Raw genomic sequence first — 21,358 nt, 5'->3', positions numbered from 1 at the left:
AAGCCATTGCCGGGGCCGGCGGGACCGGGAAGGATGGCGAGGGCTGCCCAGGAGGTGGCAATCGGGAGCCTCTTACGGGAGTGGAGCAAAGGTGGAGGGAGGCTCCCAGGAAAGAGGTGGCTGCCTTTAAGGTGGGTTTATTTGCCTGCCAGATGGGAAGTCTGTGACCAGCCCCTTAGAACAGGTAAAGGCAGTAAGGCTTCTCCACCCACTCGCCTTGATCTTTCATCACCACCGTGGGCCAGGCGGGCGCTTGTGCAACGTGCGCGCCGCGCTCGGGAGGCTGCGGGAGAGGCCCATGCGCTGCCCGCAGCAGCCCGGGCACGGAGGCCTGAGCCGGCGGGGGCTGCGGGCCGGGCCCCCTCTCCGGCCAGCCCGGGGCTGAGCACCTGCAGCGGCGGGATGGAGCTCTCCCTCGGGCTCCTTCTCCTCTGGGCTCTCCTTCCTCCCGAGGCGCACGGGAAAGAAGGTAAGCGTGGGACCCGCCGCCGGTCCCTCTGCCTGGAGGGCTGGGCTGGGGCGCGCAGGGAGAGCGACCTCGCTGAGGGGCAGGGAACGGGACCTGGCCCACGCGCCTGCGGCTCCAGGGACACCTCAGAGCGACTGGGGTGTCAGGGGAGGGCAGCCGGGTGTGGGGGGGACCGCAGCCTGGCAAATCCCATCCGAATCTCGGTGGCTCAGTGAACGAGCCCAGGTATGTTCTCCCCCTCCTTCACCTCCTCCTAGCTGAAGCACAAATGCCTCGGCATATCCAGGGATCCAAGAGAATTCTGCCCCTGTTTCCTTCAAACACGGGCCTTGCAGATAACAAGTTTAAACACAAATTCAGAAAGTTTCTCCTCTCCTCTGGCAACACCCCCGCAAGTTTCCTCAGGAAGCCCTCTTAGGAGTTAACCCTTATGAGCAAGCGGACAGTCATTTTATCAGAGACTCTTTTACCTACCCTAGTCCTGGAAGACGGAGCTGGGCTTTAAAATTTCCTCTTCCACCTCTTCAGGCTTCCATGTTTCCCTTCTGTGTACCACTTACTCGCTTTTATTAGATGTTGTGATTTTTTTTCCTTCCATCTTGGTAGTTGCACAGTGGTTATGAAACATGGTAACTTTTAATAGAGAGGTGAGGGAAGTGTAAATCTCTGCTCTCTTCCCTACCTCCTCCTGCAGTAAATTCCTGCCAGGGACTTCTGTTTTGTACAGCAAGAGGTGTTGGGGATTTTCCATCCCAAGGACAGTCCTCCTTCGCTTCTTCAGGCTCTCAGTTGAGGGCACTTTGTCATAACTGGCAGTTCAGCCATGGGCTCATCTCAGATTCTGCGAGTGCTGAGTGGTCTTTTAAAGCGTCCTTGACAAGCACGTTTCTATTAACGATACAGCTACGTGGATGCAGCTGGCAGACATTGTGTAGAAGGCCAGCCTGAGTGAGAAATAATATCGGGTGACACCACGCAGGCTTTGGTTTCCAGAAGCGTGTAACCAGTAGCTGGCAGTAGCAGTCAGGGACCTGTCTGCCAGCTTCTCCCCTATCTCAGCCATCTCATTTGGGCTGTGTCTGTGATCCACTCTTCCTTAACTTGTCTGTCAGGGAAACAGCTCATTTTCCCGGCGTCCTCTCTTATCTGAAGTCTTTCTTATTTTGGGGGCACCTCCGCCCCGTGGCTGGACAGCCAGGTGAGATTCCTAGCAGCAAGGCTGTGGACCCGAGAGCTCGTCGTCCCTGACTACTTGTATTCCTCTGCTTCTGCAGTCTTACTGGCGCAATCTTCCTTTCCGTGGGGAATCCCTGCTGTGGGGTTCGCTTGGAGAAGTACTTCTTGGCAATGGACTTCGTCCCTCCAGTGGGCATTCAGCAGCTGAAGGAGCTGCCATTGCTGACAGTGCACAGCATGGCATATGGGCTCTGCCAGGTTCCCGTCCTGGCCACTTCCAAGTTCCTTTTCCCTTGCTCTGCTAGAGCTTGCCATGCAGCCCCCCTCACTTCCACAATGCTGCTTCAGTCCTGAAGAGGATGGGATGGCATAGATGTTATCTGGGTGATGGTTCTGGCAGGACAGGCTACCTCACCCTCGGAGTTTTTGGAGCTAATCACAGAAGAATACTATCTCAAATGAAGACATTGAGAGTAGAGGGGAAGTGAATGAGGAGCCTTGTCTGGACAGGGAGTCTGTGGCTAGGAAGGTTTTGCCATATGACCATACTGTGAGCACTGTGAACTTGCAAAACCTGGATTCCTGCTTTTCCCTTCTCCCACTCCTGAAAGGGTGTTTCAGAGGTGAGAACAGCAGCGCAATCCCTCTTATCTCTGATTCTGGGCCCACAGCCTGCTTCCTCATTCCACAGGACTCTTGCTGATCTGCACTTTACACTATTACTTATAGTTGGCAGGGAGTATTTGTAAAACAGTCAGATGAGGGGGAGGAAACCTGGTTGTTTAAATGCCATTTAAAAATCTCCCCACTCCTACCTTTCACCCCCAAATTCTTTTCTAAGATGTTTAGAAACGACCCCTCTGAATACACCCACAGGAATCTAAAAGGGAATCCAAAGAATTTCCCTGTTTCCTATGTTCCCAAGCTGGGACTTCAGTAGGTGTGCAGAAACCAGTAGTCTGTTCTGGCAGCACCGGCAGACCCAAAGGCAGGCACAAAGCTGCACATCCCACAGTACATCTTATTCCAACTCCTCTGCTTTCTCAATGTTTGCCGACAAAGTGGCACATTTTTAACGTGTCTTCAGATCAAGACTTTAGGCCAAACTGTGATCGCATTTTCAAATTCCTTTGAGGGCTAAAAATGAACATACCAATGATTTTGTCCTTTGTCACACGACTCCAGCAGCAAGGCTTAACGCAGCCGTGCAATTCCGCAGGAGGTGGCCGTGCTGCGGCTGGAGCCATTACTCTCTTGATGTCCCGAGCAAAAAAGTCGGAGAGAGGGTTAAACGATTTCTAGGTCACCGTCAGCTGGGGGACGGTCTGAATCAGAAGTAGGGGGCTCATCAGTTTGCACAGCTGATGCATCTCATGGCTTTTGGGTACTGTGACAATGGAAAGTCCCTTCTACAACTTCACACTGCCTCTGTACTTTCCCACTGTGTTTCAAGTACTGAATAGTCCCTCCAGGCGACACTGATTGATCTTTTGTGTTGGTAATTTATTTGATTGCCTTCCTCTTCAGCCATCTAGTCTGCTGCCTTCCTGTTCCAAGGAAAGATGTGTTCAGCTGCTAATGCCGGGTTCCCATTTGAATAGGCTTCCACCTCCTTCTTCCTTTTTGGGGGCACTTTTAGGAAGTGATAAAATTTGTCAGGGTTGCATTTTTTGGATGTGTGTAGGAGGGGGTCTCATATAGCAGTAAAAACTTTTACCTCCTTACTAGGTGCCCTGTCTTGTATCTTTCCATCCTTCCTCTAGCACTTTTTGAAGGTGAAAGGCTTCAAAGGATGGGGGGTGAGAGATGAAATGCAGGCTTTACCTTTTTTGACAAAACAAGGATGAAACCATTCTGTGAGCCATATGAGTTGGGTCACTGATTTATTTTTTCCCTCTCTTCTGGTTTTCAGTGGATCTACTTGACACAAGCACTGCACAGGGTGAACTGGGCTGGCTTCCAGACCCTCCAGAAGTAGGGGTGAGTACACACATTCGAGTAAGGGGAGCCACTGGCAGTACTGAATGATGGAAAAATATAACCCATGTTGAAATTGCACCCTCCCTCTGGAAACCGAGGTTCTGGAAGCTCCACCTCCTCCTGCACATTTTATGCTTTATAAGTCTCTCTCCCTTCACCTGTGCAGACTCACCCCTAGCCAGCTTTTTAAGGACTGATGCCTCTTGACTTCCAGTATGATTAAACATATCCTTGAAATACAGTGTTTCTATGAAGTAATAAAGCAATGAAGAAAAAGGAACAAATCAAACCATCACCCAGTTTTTCATTCTGTCATGCTGCACATAAATCTCATGTATTTTTTTTTCCCAGGAAAATAGGCAGAGCAAAAGTATTTCTGTTTCAGAGTCTCAAGAAATTAGAAACACATTATAGGTTTTTTAATTCAGCAGCTGACTGAAGAAATAAGTATTAACTCATGGGGCAGCAATCTGCCCTTGTGGGTGGGCTGCAGGATTCTAGGACTTTACACCAAGCCGTGGTGCTTGTTCCACACAGCTGACAATGAGAGAGGAATTTCCCTTCGTTTTGTGACTGTAAAATTGAGTCGATGGAAGTGCTTCAAAATGTACCCCTGAAACCACTGCAAAATTGGACCTCGAAAGACAGCTGAACTCTGAGCTATTTTTGTACAAGTACAGCTATTTTGTATGAAGCGTAGTTGGGCAGTCCCTCTGGTGTCACAACCTGCATTAGTGAAGGTGGTTTCCTTTGTAGCAGCAGTACTGTGGGAGTGGTGGAAGGAAGGCACAAAGAAAAGGGAATTTAGGGACTACCTGCGGTAGTTAGGACACATGTTAATACATAGTTTCAGTTCCTCATCCATGCTCTTGTCTTTGTAGCAAGTCCCAAGCTTTCCAATGGAGAGTCTTCACCCTTCCTGTTCTAAAGCAGACCCGGATTCAGCCTGTTCCTAACTCATTTTCATAACTTTCCTCTGTAATGAGCTGTGGCTGGTTTAAAGCCGCCCCAGCCTCCTCCTCCTCCCGGTAGCCTTGCTGGGTGAAGTAGAGCCAGACAGTGAGGTTCTCCTGTACTGGCATAACTGCATTTGTTTCATTAGTAAAGCTGTTTTGGTTATTATTAGTAGTATTATTATACCCTGCTCAAAACAGGTGCCCTAGTGAGACATACATGTAGATCATGTTTAGCCCATTGTTCCCTCTGTTCTCTCATCAACTGTCTGTGTGGTAATTTTACCCCAATTCTAGGCTCCAGGCATGTTCAGGATGAAGACTGCCTCTTGAAAAGATTGGGAAAAACTACTGAAAAGTGCATTCTAAAAAAAAAGTCTGATAGAAAGAAAATAAAACCTTTATTGCAGAAGATCTGAGTGCTGCACAGTAGGTTCACAGCAGTGTGAAGAGTTGGCAAATCCTTCTGCTTGTGCTACATTTGCTTTTTAAAATATGTACATTCAAAATACAATTGTAACTAAGAATTGTTGAACATTATGGGGAACATGGCCTGAGAGAAATCAAAACCATCAAATTAGGATACGGATGACTGATGAAACAGGAGAGGATGAAGAACAGATTCATTGACTTCTTATGAGCAACTCTTTTGAGGAGATTTGTCTAATTACATCATTTCCCAATAACTGTTAGGTGGAAGTCCGACAAATTGCCACAAGCAAAAAGGGAACAATGGCTGATTCTCTTGTAATCAGAACTTTGAACAGGTGCTTCTGAAACCATTCCCCCAAAATGAAGAATTAAATATGTTCAAAAAAGAACGGAAATTAGTTCAGAACACTTTTTGACAAAAAAGAGCCAAGATTAGTACTGAGTAATCTGACGAGGTTGATTAGTAACAAGCGGGAAACATGTGAGCTGTACTGCACACAGAGCTGAAGGGTGTACTTCATGTAACACTGCTACTTGTAGCTAACCTCAGATGCCAGAGATCTCCCATCAGTGAGCTGGATTTGTGTCAATATACTTATCGCACAGAGGAGGAATTTGCCCTGGGGAATTCTCATGCTTTATATGGACAAGGCCCCCAAGGTAGAGCCCAGAAGAGGCTGGCTAAGTCTGTGGAGGCAGAAAGAACTACACCTTTGTTTTCTCCTCACTTCTAGCCTATGGCAGAGGATGAAGTGGCTTGCCAGGTGTGGTTGTTTCATGGTCAGACCGTGGCTGTACCCAGTGTAGACAAAACTCCTGTTAACGCAGGGGCTCAGCCTGAGAACACCGCTCAGTTTTGGACAGCACTTGGGTAGTTCAGAGCTTCTGCACTACATCAGCCAGCATCTTGCCTAAGCCTAAAGGTAGTCTTTGAGTGAAAGTCTCTGTACTTTAGGTAAAGTGTCTGCAGAGTTTTGTTTGTTGAAAGGTTCGTGCTAGCCTGCTTTGTAGTAGCTATTTAGAAAGGGTTTCATTCATTTTAGGCTACTATTGGAGACTAGGCTTTTAAAAAGGCAGACTGTAGCTCCTATAATCCTTTTTTATCTACCTTACCACCCACCACCCCCCTCCTCCATCACCTAACATATTCCTTGATAATTCTTTTTTGGCTTTGAAGTTTTGTCACAGCAACACCAGGTGGGCACAGAGAGGTGTATCACAGTACTAGTAGTAGATTTCCACCTTTTCACATATATTAGACAGCCTGTGATGGCCACCTTGAAGGTGTCAGGAGTATAGAATTTACTTGCTCTCACATTTCTTTAAAACTCCTCATGCTGCACAAACAGCCTAGCTACCTGAAGTGGTTTCACAAATCACTGAAACTGTTCAAAAAGGACCTCTCAAAGGCAATCATGAACAAATTCAGCTATCAGGCATAGTAGCATTGCTTCTTGGCAGCTTGTAAAATAACAAGCTATATATTTTTCGTATAAAAAGTTATCAATAGTTAATTCGCTTTCAAATATAATTGCATCAGCTGTGAACAGATTGTGATGAGGAATCATGTTTTCCTCTCACATTTGGCTTTTAACAGACAAGGCCCTAAGCCACCCAGCCTGGCTTTGAAGTCAGCCTTGTTCTGAGCAGGGGATTGGAGTAGAGAACCAAAGGTCCTTTCCTGCCTAAATCTTTGCGCTTGTGTGATAGTTTAGAGTTGTTTGTTCATTAGAATTCTGAGCTTGAATTTTTAGCCCAGGCACAAAAGGTCCTCCTGATTTTATACTTTTTTTTCATGATTTTATGTAATACCTATTCCTATGGATTTTCTGTATCAGTTTATGTAGGCCTACGATACAACATACTGAGCAATCCACTATTTGTCTTTAATGCTGTGATTATCTCACCCCCAGCTTGTGGGCCTATATTGAAATTTTCCTTTTATCCACACTTTCCAGTTTTTGTGTATGTGAAGAGTATTTGCATAATCCAGTCATACTTCCATGAGTACATGTGACTACTTAGGGTCCAAGCCATTTGTGCTGGAGAATGCTGCACACTGGGCTTCTCAATATGACTTTCTCTCTATATATTGTTGAATGAACTGTAAATTAAACACACTTTATTCTTTTTTAGCTGCTACATTTTCTTGGGAGATGTGCTTTCACCAGTTCTACAGCTGTCTTTGCTTGTAAAAGGGTCCTTTTTCATGGTGACTTTCTTTTTGAATTGGATGTATATTATCTCAGGAATCACGTGAGCTCTACTGCTGCCAAATTGTGCTGTATTTATTAGATATTAAAAGTTTGGCAAGGCTCAGTTCTCAACTGGTAGCTGGTTTGTGGAGCTTACTTTTCCCATCTTACATTCCTGCATGGATCATAGCATTATTAAAGCTTCCAAATGATTTTTTTAGTCTCCTTTTGAGGCTGCCATTGTTCTCAGCCTTTTATTCATGGTAAGGAGGAGGACATAATTATTTTTCTGCCTATTCCATACTCTTTCTTGCTTCCACACATACTTCAAAGCATTGCTATCAGTTTCAAGCTTTCTACCAGGTTTCTGAGTGAGCAGGGCACTTGATCTGCTCATCTTTTCCAAAGTCTACTTTCAAACAGGACTAAAGATGGGCATTTAATACCAGTGGCCTAAAGTATCCCAAAGGCTATCAATGAATAACCACCAACTACAACAATTGTAGCTCCAAAAACACTTGAAAACTTTGGAAATTATGTGATTCTTGTTCGGTTCTGCACCTCATGTTCCATGGAAGGTTTAATTATGACCATAGCCACTGCCAAAGCTGTGCCAAGCACTGTCAATACAACTTGATTAGGCCAAAAGTCAGATACATATTTTATGCTGCTGTTGTTCTATTAAAGCCCAGGCACAGTTCAAATTCTACACTGATAAATTTTTAGGTAATAGACTAGATCAAGTACCTGTGGCCCTGTCAGCAACTTATATATCACTGACCACACCATAACATTTACATGCCTTCAGGCTCTAGCAAGGTGAGGTTGTGTTCCACCTGACTTAGCGGTCCCAGATTTTGGTATCAGCTGATGGCTGGTTTCTGTTTCCACCACTTCTGGTCAGACAGATAGGCCTGGTCATGAAGGAAATAGTGCTGTGGGGCACACAGCCTTTAACCTGCATGTAATTCCAGCACAGCACTCCTATCTCGTTAAACCTGGGCAGTTCACTTAGTCAGACTCGGTGATCTCTTACTCAGTCTTACCTGGAAGAGTCTCAGCCAGTCAGCTTTTTGTAGCATCTGAAGGTGATGTGAAAAACAGCCATCAGAAAAGCTGTTCTGTGCACCTCCTCCCACAACTGTTGGCCGTACATGTCCTTTAGGAGCTAACTCAGAGGAGTGCCATCAGCTCTGAAGCTGGAGCAGAGTAGCAGTGTACACCTCACTGCTCTCAGTTTATGTATCAGGCACAGGGGATTAGCTCCTCTGAGTGAACAGGATCTGCATAGAAATAAGGGACAAATGCTTAGTAAAACCAATAGCTACCTGGAAATGGGAACAGCTCTGGCTTCAGGGTTGTGTCCTGACATGACCTGCTGCTGTTGATCTGTGGACTGATGGAGAGATATATGTTGATGATGTCCTGTTAATTGAAAATGAGTTCTTTTGTGTCAATTTGGGAGAGAAAGAAAAAAATTGTTATGCATATCCATATATTCTTTACTCAGAATTGTGAGAAAGGGGAATACAAGCCAGTGAGATGAGAGCAAGTGAAGTGTAAATTAATAGCTGTAGGGAAGGCCAGATTGCATGAGCCACCAACTAGGCAGCCTAGGATGGAGTCACTACCATAGACCCAAGTAACAATCTTGGCCAGTGCACTCAGTGTTGTGACCTGAAGGGCAGAAAAGAGCACGTTGTGAGCCAAAGTGAAGATGCTGTACAGCCATGACACTCATCACCACAGCTGCTCGGGCACTATGGTGGTGACAGAACTGTTGCCTAGCAGCTTCAGAAAGCTGCTTCACTCTTTTATAGCTGCTGAATGAGTGGACAAGGTTCACTGAACTTCCTCATGTCAACACAAAAAGAGCACAAGTCAGCTGGAGCTTGGAGATTAACCTGCCTACAGCATGGTTCTCCAAGAAGACTAACAGGCTATTTAAAATAATAATACTAGTAAAAACCAACCAACCAACCAGAAAACCCAAACAAAACAACTTCTGTTATAATATCAACTAAAATACTGGTGAGTTTGCAGGCAAGCAATTAGAAAGAAAAGGCTTTACATCTTTTGTTGCCTGCTGTGTCCTTGAAGGATGAACCTATGCTTTGAACAGTGATTCTCATCATCTCAGAGGCAGATCTGCAGAAAAATATTCCCACAATTTATTTCTTGGAAGGTTATTTCCATTGTTTTTAAGGCCTAGTTTCTGGCTTCTGTTTGCTTGACTTGAATATTGCCAGCTCCTCACATGACTTTCAGGCTGCCATCTCCTGCAGCTTCTTTTCTCCAGGCAGGTTTGATCATCATCAAGACACAATTACCCCATCCCTGTGTGGGATTCCACCTGGTCCATCTTTAAAAGGAACTTATACAAACAGAACAAGTATTGCCCATCGCCATCAATTTCCAGGTTCTCTGTAAACACTAGAAGTACACTTGACACACCATACAAAACCACGGCTCACAATATAAAGCCCTTTACCTTGAAAAAATGAAAAAAAATCACTTCCATTTACAATTGGTCTTATGCAATGCAATGCAAAAATAACATGAGAACTAACATTTGCTTTATTTGTAACATGGCTTTAGCCATGAATTCTGAACTCTTAAGATGCACAATCTGATTTTCCACTCCTGTCCTTTTTGTAGTTATTGGTATTGTTAGTGAGTGTTAGCAAAGCAGGTATATACAAAACAAGTGTTCCAAACTAGCTAGGTGAAATGTTGGACTAGAGTATCATTATCCCTCATCTAGCAGCATCTGTTGTGACCAGAACTGTTTTCATGCAAGACCTCAATGTGGTCAGACAGTTCAGAGAATGAGCAGACAGCAGAACCCGGGTTTGATAAACAGGTTCTGTAATCAATGCACTGGTGCTCGGTGTCTCACATTAACACCTTATCTTCCCATAAGAGCATGAGTACCAGTTAAATTGAAAGGACATGGGTGGGATGGAGACCTATGTGCTAGTGCCCTAAAGAACCAGTAATTACATAATGGAGTTGCTCCTCCCTGAAAATAACCAATGGATCATTGTGGGGAAAAAATGTATCATCCCACCCATAAAGATACTGTAGATAAGTAAACATCTCTTCTGTGTTCATTTGTGTCAAAGGCTCCACGATGATGTGATGAAATTAAAATTGCCTGACCATAGCCAAATGATCAAAGAAATAAGAGCAGCCTCAGCTGTTCTCAGATTTAAAGTTATAGGACTCATGGAGTGTCTAGATGTCACCACACTTCTTTCATCATCGTCATCTAAATTGTCTTCCACAGCAGCAAAAGAACTTCAAAGAGTATTGAGAAACATTTAGTAAAGGGTCACAGAAACTTCAATTCTGGAATACACCACTGTGGTGATGCTATTTTTGGTTGGCTGGTCCAGCTTACCTCCTGACAAATTTTTGTCAGATGTATTTTAACTGCAGAGAAGCTCTTCACCGCATCAAGACAGGTGCCAACAAGGTGCCTCTCTTGTCACTGGCTTTCCTCTGAGGAAACTACACTATGATTGTAGCACAGCTGTAATTACCTTCATTGCTGAATCTGTTCCAGGTAGGTTTTTTGGTCATGTTGGCATGTAAATGCTACTATACAAAAGTCAAGACACTTCACAGGCAGGGAAAGGGGATAAAAACTGTTCAGCAGCACATGTTCTCCTAGGTGTTTCAGGCTTGGCACACAAGAGATGTATTGTTGAGGAAAAGTTTGCTGTTTTGAGGCCTTGCAATTTTTCTTCAGGAAGAGATTTAATGGCTTCTCAATTCTGTTGAAAATTAAATGAGGTTGAGATACACTTGCTATGCACAGGTACACCGTAGCTGGCTTTACTAACTTAGCTGTCTTTTCATCTCAGTGAAATTTTCTTACCCAAAGTTAAACAAGTTTTTGGATTTCAGCATATGAACTCTTTAACTTTTCCAGTAGGAACTCTTATTAACTTTTCCAGTGGAGACATGCATCTTAGTTTAGTAACTTTAAGCCTACTGGCAAGATGCTTGCCTTGCTTTTGCTTCTGAAAGTCTCTTAAAAGTATTGCTGTACCTTTCTGTAGACCACAAATTGGAAGACGCTGTGCTAAGGTAATGTGAAAGCAAATGAGATAGAGGTCACAGCAGGCAGGCTCTTATCTGAAAGGAGACAGGGCAAGACACTGGCAAGCTGGAGATGGAGACAGTATTCTTTTTGCGAGTCACAAGTTCTTCTGACTCCAGTCTGAGCCTACAATTTGCAATGCTGTCACAGTCTGCTGCCTCTGTCGCTGCTAGCCTACCTCCTCATTAGCAGGGATGAAATTTGTATTTGTCAACATAAAAAGCTTGTTTGCTTCTTTTTCTTCCCCACCTAAAAAATGCTAAAACCGAAAGAGACCACTTCATTGATGCCTGCAAAGCCTGACACAGTGGCTCCAAGGTGGCAAACTGTCTCAGTTTGTTTCCATCTTATCCCTGATGGTAGATCCTAGGAAGAGTAGTCCACAGATAGATGAAGGAATCACAGTTTGTCCTAGATAGGATCCTTGACACAGACCTAATCTAGGGAAGGCTCATTATATAGAAAAAACAAAGTAAGCCTTCTGTACACTTCAGAGCTTCAAACTGTAAAATTTCAGAGTCAATAAAGGCAGCTATTAAAAGGCATGTACCTTATCTTATCTTTGGATTTTTACTCACGTGGCAGACCAAACCAATACTGCTTACTACAAATATCTATTGGTGCCCTTCCAGGTTGTCGCTGAAATCATTCTGAATGGCTTTTATAAAGACAGCTTTCTTTATATGGAACCAAACCAATGTGAGGAAAGTTGCTTTCCTTTTTTTCCTTTTCCCGAACTTGCAGTATTTTGAGGTTATTGACACAGTACCTTTGCTTTGAGGTTTTCACTTAACTCTAATTGCTGTCCTGGAATTATTTTGCTCTGTATTACACCACCACACCAAAGTTTTCAAGAACAAACCTCTGGAACTAGGTGCCTGTGTTAGTATGTGGGCTTCTGAGAAGTACAGAACACTCACTTGTTCTCAAATCCAATTGCTACAGCCTTAGAATTCTTAGGAAGCCAAGCTACTGAGTTACGGTGCTCTCCTGAATGCATTGGCATTTGTTTTCTTAGCAAGTTTTAAAGAACTCTAAAAGATTTCAAGAGTTTAGAGACTAGTTTAGACTTTAACTTAAAAAAAAAGAGCGTTTAAAAGGCATTTCAAAGAATAACACGCAAAGAGTTTAAGAACTCTTTAGCTTGCTTGGAGCAGGGAATTGGACTAGATGATCTCCAGAGGGTCCTTTCCAATCGAAATCTTTCTATTATTCTGAATCTCATAGAGAGTTTTCTCTCACATCAAAAAACCACAAGTTCACTCACTGCTAAAATGACAAAGTCTGAGTAACACTGTTCCCCACTTCTCCTAGAAGAATGTTGCCCATCCTACGGCCAAACTAATGACTGGAGTAAGGCAACAGTGTCTGGAATGAAGTGGGTAAAAAGTTATATTATCAAAGGAGGTTGATTCAATGTCATTGGCAGACAAACTGGAGAGCCAAGTAATTAATATTGATTGAGCCAGACTTTACCACACATGTTTATTAAGAACATTACATTAAAAATCAGAGGCATACATTTTGATTTTGCAGCAGATTCTTTGAGGATGGGAGACAGTTGCCTGGCAACTTCTGGTCTCATCACCCTTTCATTAAATGTTGTATGTAACAGTTTTCCTCTACTACTTTGAATTTAAAAGCTTCACTGAATAATGAAAAGAACTCAGAAGTATATTTAACAATAGTTCTGTATTGTTAGCATAAATAATATCCTCATTTTACTTCCTTTACCCATCAGCAGTAGAGTCTAGAAAAAACATGTCTGACTCCCTTGTTATTTCTTTGCACCACACTGCATATGAAACTGTGCAATAGTCAGTGCCAAGCATCTTTGCCCTGAAGAACTGAGTCTGGAAGAAGCTGTGCTGAGATGAGTTAAGAAATACAGGGGTTAGCAGTTGAATCTTTTTCCAGCAGTAGAGTTTAAAGGAATTTTTTTTTTTGTTAGAGTTGTCACCACTGAAAATGAAACTTTGGTCCTGTATCACATATGTAAGTTTTGAAAATGTATTTTCAGGACATGCACCACAGCAGCTCATGTCTTTTGGTGAGACGTGCAAAAACCACTTTCTGGTGACACTTGTCTGTGGTACTGCCTTGGGATAAACTGCTAATGGAAAGTTGTCTAACTCTCAGCCTCCAAATGCAATTATGCTTTTCCCATCAGCTCTGTGGAGGCAGACACACATTGAAAAATGCTTCTAAAAGCCAGTCCTAACATTGGCAGTGTATGAAAGCTACTTTGCTCTTATTCTCCTTTCTAACTTCTTTTCTTCTACCTCAGTATACTTCAGGATGTGTTGTAAATTCAGTTCTGTAACATTTTCCAGAAGGCTTTCAGTTAAAGACTGCAAGAGGTCATTAAGTGATTGTCCCTTCTGGTTGATCAATTGGGATTGATCCGTAAGTCTCTTTCTTTGTTTGGCTATCATAAATCCTTTGACCTCCAGTTAGTGAAATAAGTGTAAATCCTGTGTGCTGCAGGTCTATGCCAGCTGGATCAGATTAAGAGGGTGGGGTAACACTGGAGATTAATTATGTGGAGAAAAGAGGGAACAAGAAGGGACACATAGATACCATCCACAGAACTTCCTGGGAGGAGACTGCTAGTATGCACTTAGGTAGAAGGCTGAAATCATCCAGAGAGGAGCTTATGCTATCAGCAGGGCTTGCCGGCTTGGAGAAAGCTCTCCAACACTTTTCAGAGTGGGGCCGTGTAGGAGGTATGCTCTAAGTCATGGCATAAAAGCAGAGCCTCTTTGGCACTCTGTGGGTCCATCTCTCATATTCCACTAGCAGAGTGGCCTGGTCTGTGGGGAGGCGAGCTGTTGTGCTGTGAGCACATGAGCTGGTGGTGCTGAAGAAATGTGTGAATCTCATGCTCAACCCATGAGATTTGACAAGTCTGGAGTAACACAGAGACTGAGGCCTTGTTTAAATTGCATCTTAACCTGGGGTGTGATTTAAAACCAAGATGCTTAAACTTGTGCCAATACCTATGTGGGCACTTGTTTCAATTTAATTTGATTAAACATTCAAAGCATAATGAGAAAGGCAGTCAGCATCGGGGGAAAAAGGATCTAAGTTATTTTCCCTGTGGACAAAACCTTGCTTTCCAAATTTTCAGTTCTCATATGTGAGTTACTCAAAAGAGAATGTTCTTTGCATTTTGTATCTGACACGTGGTAAGGAAAAAAAAACTAGAACCACCTAAAATTTGACAAAAGTATACGTTGAAATCAGTACCAAACTTTATTGGATTCATGCAAATAGTATTAGTGAGGCCATATAACCAGCTGGGCCCATGTCCTCCTCTCAGCCATTACTTGCCTGGGGAAGATACAGAACCTAAATGCAATATGAAGTCAGGAAAATCAACTGAGTTTTAATAGTTAAATTAGGATTTGCAAAATATCCCACTTAAAGAAGCATGAACTCCCAAGTTAATGAGTGCTTGCTCTAGAACAGTCCTTCTGCAATTTACCTTCCTATTATGCCAGACCATCTTTTCTCTTACTCCCAAATGCTGGGCATTATTTCCAGGGGCAGATAATAGTCCTGGTCTGGTAGGTCCTACTGTACACTCTGAATGTAAATTCAGAGAGCAGTGGCCAATACATGGGAGTAGTGGGTCTTTTTCTCAATCTCCAAGATTCAGTGCATGAAAAAAGTAAACTGGAACCAAGGTAGGATGAAGGGGATGTGCAAAGGTCTATGTAAGTCAGCTCCTAATTGCAGGATCCTCTTTGCTCCCTATGTACCGAGTTTAGGCAGTCATGGGGCTCTAGAGCAGATGCAGCTTTTGCTGAGTGTAAGAGACCTTTTACCTGGCCAGGCTTTGAGCCCTGAATCCTACATAAGAATTGATTCTTAGGCAAGATTTTGTCACATTTGAAGTGAAACTTGTTTCTCACATCTGTCTAACAGTACGTGTTTTCTTCTCCCCTGGGAGCAGTGGAGTGAAGTGCAGCAGATGATAAATGGTACCCCGATCTATATGTACCAGGACTGCAGTGTGCTTTCCGAGGGTGACACCGATCACTGGCTTCGCACCAACTGGATTTACCGGGGTGAGGCAGCCTCCCGCATTTATGTGGAGCTAAAGTTTACTGTGAGGGACTGCAAGAGCTTCAAAGGTGAAGTGGTGACCTGCAAAGAGACCTTCAACCTCTATTACATGGAGTCTGAGCAAGATGTTGGGATCCAGTTCCGCCGCCCACTGTTCACCAAGGTCTGTATTGCTGGGGGTGAAGACTGAGTCATATCTTTCAGCTTAAACTTGTCATATCTTTCAGCTTAAGCTAGGTGTGTCCTGCTGGCTTGGACAGGCCAGGAGAACCAGCATCTGGGGAAGGGCATGGATAATAGATGTCCTTAGAGTAAACTTTACCCCCAGTGCCCTCTGGGATGCTCAGAGCAGTCTTTGCCACAGGAGGTACAGGAGGTTTCAAATGAGATCAGACCTGTGTTCTGTGTAACCTCTTATTTAACCAGACACCACGTAGGTAAGGATTCTAAAGGGTTGTGACAGGGCTGAAAGGTTACACCAATTTTTAGAAATAGTAGAGCAGAGACCAAAGGAATTTTATTTGCCTTAGGTAATAAAACAAGATTAGACCAAGCAAAGAACAGAATCTAATTCAGGTCTCAGTGGTCCTGATCATTTACTCTGATTGCCATGAGATATAGGGTCTTATTTTATAAACCTGGAGGTGATGGCTTGCTACAGTGAAATTCTCCCTGGTGTGATTAGCACTGCCATATTTTACCTGCTGTTTTCCTCAACGTTGTGCCCTCTTGCCATGGAAACACTGGAATCGCAGAATAAACAACCTCTGCTTTTGTTTTCAGAGGAAATTCTACAAACCAGTTCTGTCTTAATAGAAGCCACAGACCTAAATTATTTGACTGCCCTTTCCTTTGCAGTTTTAATAGGATGTGATGGAAGCAAAGAGTTGTAAAGGCCACCACAGGCAGAGCAGAACTGTGGTAACTGATTCCCCTCCCTCCCCAGTGCTCCTCCACCTCCTCTGCAGCCTACAGCATGAATTTGTGTGATACCTCCACAACTCCTAAACATGCTTTATGATCCCACTGCCAAATGCAGCTGCTATAAAGAGCCTTTCATCTCCCATCCAACTACAAGGAGTGGGTGGCGTCATACAATGGGAAGGGGCCTGCAGAGGAGAGGATCAGTTATCAGGCTCTCCCACCAAGAAGAAAGGCCACCCCACCTGCAGTCCCGCTCTTCCATGTCACAGGGTGTCACAGAGGCCTTTCCCATTTGCTCAAGCATGGAAAGTATCCTCAGTCACTCACTCACTCTCATCCTTTGTTTGCAGAAGCAGTGGGAATGCAAAAGCATGGGAGCATTTTTCACCCAAGTACCTACAGTGCTGAAATACATTGAGTGCTGCACAAGTGAGTGAGCACCTGACAGCCTAAAAACAGGTGGCTGTAATTCCCTGGTTGGTTTCAAAGCACAGCTCTTGAGTGGTGTTGTGAATTCACTGCGTGCAATTTGCAAACAAAGAAAATTAGCTAAGAAAAGAGATTTGTTCCTGTAAGGAACAGTTCCTAAAGACCTCTGAAATCAGAGACTCAGAACACCGGGTACTGTAGAAGACCAGTGAATCACTACACAGCAGTTGAAGGAGACGATGAAAGGTACAGAGGCAGGAAAAGATGCCCGCCCCATATTTAACACCTCTTCCAAGTGCAAAGAAAGCATGCCGTGCAGTGGCATTAGAAGCACTTGACCAGACAGCCCCCAACAGGCCTTAATGTAAAAGAGGCTTGAGAGGCATAGGTATCTCAGCTGCTGTGGCCTGCTCAGATGATAAAACTGTTGTCCTTCTCTTTTTCATGTAGCTCAACACGGTGGCAGCAGACCGAAGCTTCACAAGCAGAGACATCGAGTCGGGGGCCATGCAGCTGAACACAGAAGTGTGCTCCATTGGGAAACTCTCTCGCCGGGGCTTCTACCTGGCTTTCCAGAACTCTGGGGCTTGTGTGGCCATGGTGTCTGTCCGAGTGTATTACAAGACTTGCCCGGAGGCGGTACGCGGCCTGGCCCGCTTTCCAGAGACGCTGGCAGGGTCAGAGGGGCTGACAGAAGTGCCGGGGGTCTGTGTGGAGTACGCGGCTGAAGAAGTGGGCTCTCCCCCCAGGATGCACTGCAGCACTGACGGGGAGTGGCTGGTACCAGTGGGCCGATGCCTTTGTGCTGTGGGGTTTGAGGAAGTCGATGGGAGCTGCGTAGGTGAGTATGCAGACACTAGCTGTAGGCCATGGGAGAAGTTCCAGAGAGCTGGAGATCAGAGTATCTGTAAGCAGAAAGTGGGATTAGGAGAGTTAGTGTGGTCTACTTCTCTCTTGCCTACCCCCTGTATCTTGTATCTTTCTTTCTCCTTACCTTCTCCTTAGCTTCTCTTTTTCAGCTGTGATTTTTCTCCTCATGTGTCAGGTGTAAGACCTGCACACACCTCTCCACTCCCTCTTGGGCTTCATCCAGGAGCTTTCAGCTCTGGAGCTAGTTTCTGCGAGCTGTAACTATGTGATTGACACTGACTCACTCAACAACTGGTTCTCAACCTTTAAACAGCAGCCTTGTTCTCCCAGGGCAGATGGGTCAGACACACAGAGCAGGGTATTTGTCCCGTGACTAGAAAGCAGAGAGGCAGAGGGGACAGGTTTCTCCTCTGTCCCCCATTCTTCTTAGACTGGGATGGCTCTTCTGCCACGGGAAACCATGTAAAGCATATTGCACAATGCCGTGGTGCCTGCTCTTCTGAAGAAGAGCAATTAGCAAGCAAGAGTCCCCAGGGTGCTGGAGTCAGAGCAAGCAAGGGTTGTTGGAATAAGAAATGCAGGGCTCTCCCTCAGCTGCAGAGGGGACAAGATTCAGCTCCTTAAGGCAACTTGGTTTGTCATGGGAGAGAACATGTGAGGTGATTTGGGGGATATGTGTTACTGCAGGGAGGGAGGTAGAAGACAGCACATCTCTGCTCTCGTTGCCAGAGCTGTATGGCACAAGACTAAGGCTGTAGGTATCCACACAGTGTTGTCAGATTCAGCAGGTGCCCCATGTCTCTGCTTTGCTCTGCTACAGTGATCTAGTGTCTCTATGAATCCCTACTTCTTGCTGCTTGTTTTGCTTGGGGAGCTGGAGAAGGTTGAAGCACAAGATCCTTGCCCTCCTCCAGCAATCCCCTCTCCTTGCACAGCCCAGCCAGTTTTTCCACTTAGGTGCTACAGAGCTCTCCCCGCCCTCCTGAGAGCACTCCTCTGGGAAGGGGCAGGGAAGCTGTCATGTCTGGACAAGCCACGACTGCTATCGCAGCACAGGTTCATTCTACATCTGTGCTTTCATCCCACTCCGCCCAAGCACAGCTGCAGCCAGAAGTATCTTTTGTAGGATTTGTAGGGACTGGGGAGGTCTCCCAGGAGAGGAAGGGAAGAGGGGAGAACCTAGCAGGAGTAGGGAGCGGTACTTCATGACCAGAACAATGTCTTATTGGAGCATCAGGGGAGAAGATAAATACAGGGTGATATCTTAGGATCCTCCCCCTCAGCAGAAAAGACCAGACTGTGCAATGGACTGGGAGCAAATCAGGTCAGGATAAAGACTGAAATCACAGCTTTTGCTTTGTCCTCAGAACATGGGAGGACTTCTCCTTCACACATGTAAAGTGGGACAGGATGGAAGAGCTGTCAGTGTCATCTGATTCTGAGTTTTGCTCCCTAGAGTAGGAAGCAAAAAAAGGCAAAAGCTGCTGGACCTTTGCCTTTTAACAGGGAAAAGAACCTGACCTCTGTTACAGGACAGGAAACAAGAGAAAGCCCGAGGTTCGGGTTAACTAGTTCCCTCAACCTCTCAGTGAATTCTCAGCTGTATAAAGCTCTGCTGAGTGCAGAATGGCTCAGCCACCCCACAGCCCCAGAAAAGCTCTGCCTGCCCCAGAGCATTCAGACTTTGCTGCCCATAAACCCGGAGGTCGTGACTAACTTTCTCCAGCAGGTAACTTGCTGTGCCCACGGAGGCTGGCAGTGCCCTGGCTGCTTGCTGGGCTCTGCAGGGCGGCAGGTGAGCCGAGCTCCCCGCCAGCCCCGGTCTGGTGCCCGCAGCCTGCCCGGCCCGGCCGGCAGTCAGGCTCACGAGGAGCACCTGTAGGAATGAGCAATGAAGGAAGCGCTCCAGCCATCCTCTCTGCCCTCTGGTGCTTGGTGAGCGGGCCCTTTCCCAGGCTTGTTTTTCCCATCACGCCGCCCGGAGCGGGTGCCCAAGGCCCGGGGAAACGGGGGCCAGCGGGGCTGGGCGGGGGCCGAGGCTGCTGGCCGTGTGCCCGCCTCCCCCGGGGCAGCCGCCCCTCCACCTCCGCACCCGCGGGTAGGGCGGGGGGAGCCGAGAGCCCCACAGGCCCGTCCGTACCGCCGGCCCGTCCTCACCGCCGGCCCGTCCTCACCGCCGGCCCGTCCTCACCGCCGGCCCCGGGGCCGCGCCGTGCGGGGCGGGGCCGGGCCGGGCTCCGCGGGCCGCTCCCGCCCCCTGCCGGCCGCCGCCGGCACCGCGTGTCGCCGGTGTCGCCGGTGCTGCCCGCGCCTCCCGGTGTGTCCCTTCGGCCGGAGTGCCCCGTGCAGCTCCCGCCCTGCGGTCTCTCTGCCAGGGTGATGTCTCCCTGCAAGGCATCTCCTGCGCGGAGGGGCTCGGCACCGCCGGTGGGCACAGCAGATGTGGGCGGTGGGCTGGAGTGGCACCGGAGCTCAGAACTGGAGGAACAGAGTCTCTCCTGGGGTAGGAGTTACCTGTTCTGGAGGTCTTATGAGGAGCAGCTGGAGAAGCTGGGGGTGTTCAGCCTGGAGAAAAGGAGGCTCAGGGGAGCCTCAGAACATTGCCTTCTCACTCTCTACAAACACTTGAAAGGAGGGCGTAGCCAGGTGGGGATCAGTCTCATCTCCCAGAACAGGACAAGAGGACATAGTCTTTAGTGAATTTAGGTTGGACATTAGGAAGAATTTCTTCACAGAAAGGGTGATTAGACATTGGAATGGGCTGCCCATGGAGGTGGCGGAGTCACCATCCCTGGAGTTGTGTAAGGAAAGGCTGAAAATGCACTCAGAGCCATGGACTAGTTGACATGGTGGTGTTTGATCAGAGGTTGGACTCAATGATCTCAGAGATCTTTTCCAACCTAATTGAGTCTCTGATTCCTGCAAAGGTCCTCAACCCCAAATTTCCATAATTTGCTTGCAGACAGTCTCAGCTTGATAGGAGTGTGTGTATATTGTCTCATATTTGTGACAGGTAGTATTATACAGGCGACATCAGAACCTCTGTGTTATACAAGAATGTGGCTATGCACTTCCCTTGTTTTTCATGTGAAAGCTCTCCTGACCCAAACTGATCCAATATCAGGTACTCTTAAATCTTATGCTGGAGCAAAGTCGCAGGAGGCCTCAAAACTTTCATCTTCAGTCCTGCTTGTAGAAGTGTTCTAGTTGTGAGCAGCCTGAAGACCAAAGTAACTTTTACTGCCTGTTTCTCAAAGAGATGATTTAATCTGGAATGTAAATGGACTCTCTTTGGGCTGTGAAAATCAATGCTTGAGCCTTTCAATTATTTTCAATGGCCTTTGCTATCATTAATCACATAGTTGCATGATTGTATCTCAGAATGATAGACTTTCCAGAGGGGTTCTGTCATTTCCCAGAATCAGAAGGTGCTGGTTGCTCCTACTTGTGATTATTTCCCTTTTCTGGGCTCTTTAAGCATCCTTCCTGCAGACTGATGATGAGTAGTCTTGTTTGGCCTGTGTTAGTGGGAAGTTTTCAAGGTCCCTCAGGTGTTCCTCTGTGTCACACAGTAGGAATGGCTGGGTTGTTTTTTTGTCTTCTGGATAAAGAATCATTTCCTATGCTATGCTCCACCACAGTAAGCCATTTGTGTGAGACACCTGAACAGATGTTTTTCTCCATTGGGATCTCCTGAGGGATTACACAGGATACTGTTGCTTTTATAGTGCAATATGAAAAGGGTCATTCC

At 45.9% G+C, this 21,358-nt stretch overlaps 1 protein-coding gene across 2 annotated transcripts in view; it reads left to right on the top strand.

The window, feature by feature from the left end:
• Nucleotides 1-304: 304 nt before the first annotated feature.
• The window catches only part of EPHA1 (EPH receptor A1), a 34,283-nt gene continuing 13,229 nt past the window's right edge, over nt 305-21,358 (top strand). The window contains exons 1-4 of one of the 2 annotated variants that reach the window (XM_069018226.1): nt 305-469; nt 3,558-3,625; nt 15,272-15,547; nt 17,188-17,578. In XM_069018226.1, the coding sequence (XP_068874327.1) occupies nt 403-469; nt 3,558-3,625; nt 15,272-15,547; nt 17,188-17,578 (802 nt within the window). In that variant the 5' untranslated portion in view covers nt 305-402. Of the gene's footprint in view, nt 470-3,557; nt 3,626-13,942; nt 14,040-15,271; nt 15,548-17,187; nt 17,579-21,358 lie in introns of those variants that run through there. The other variant, XM_069018235.1, reaches the window with a different exon arrangement.

The sequence above is a fragment of the Aphelocoma coerulescens genome, chromosome 1 (genome assembly GCF_041296385.1).
Source record: "Aphelocoma coerulescens isolate FSJ_1873_10779 chromosome 1, UR_Acoe_1.0, whole genome shotgun sequence".
In the NCBI taxonomy this organism is placed as follows: domain Eukaryota; kingdom Metazoa; phylum Chordata; class Aves; order Passeriformes; family Corvidae; genus Aphelocoma; species Aphelocoma coerulescens.
This window is presented reverse-complemented; position numbering and strand designations above follow the sequence as displayed.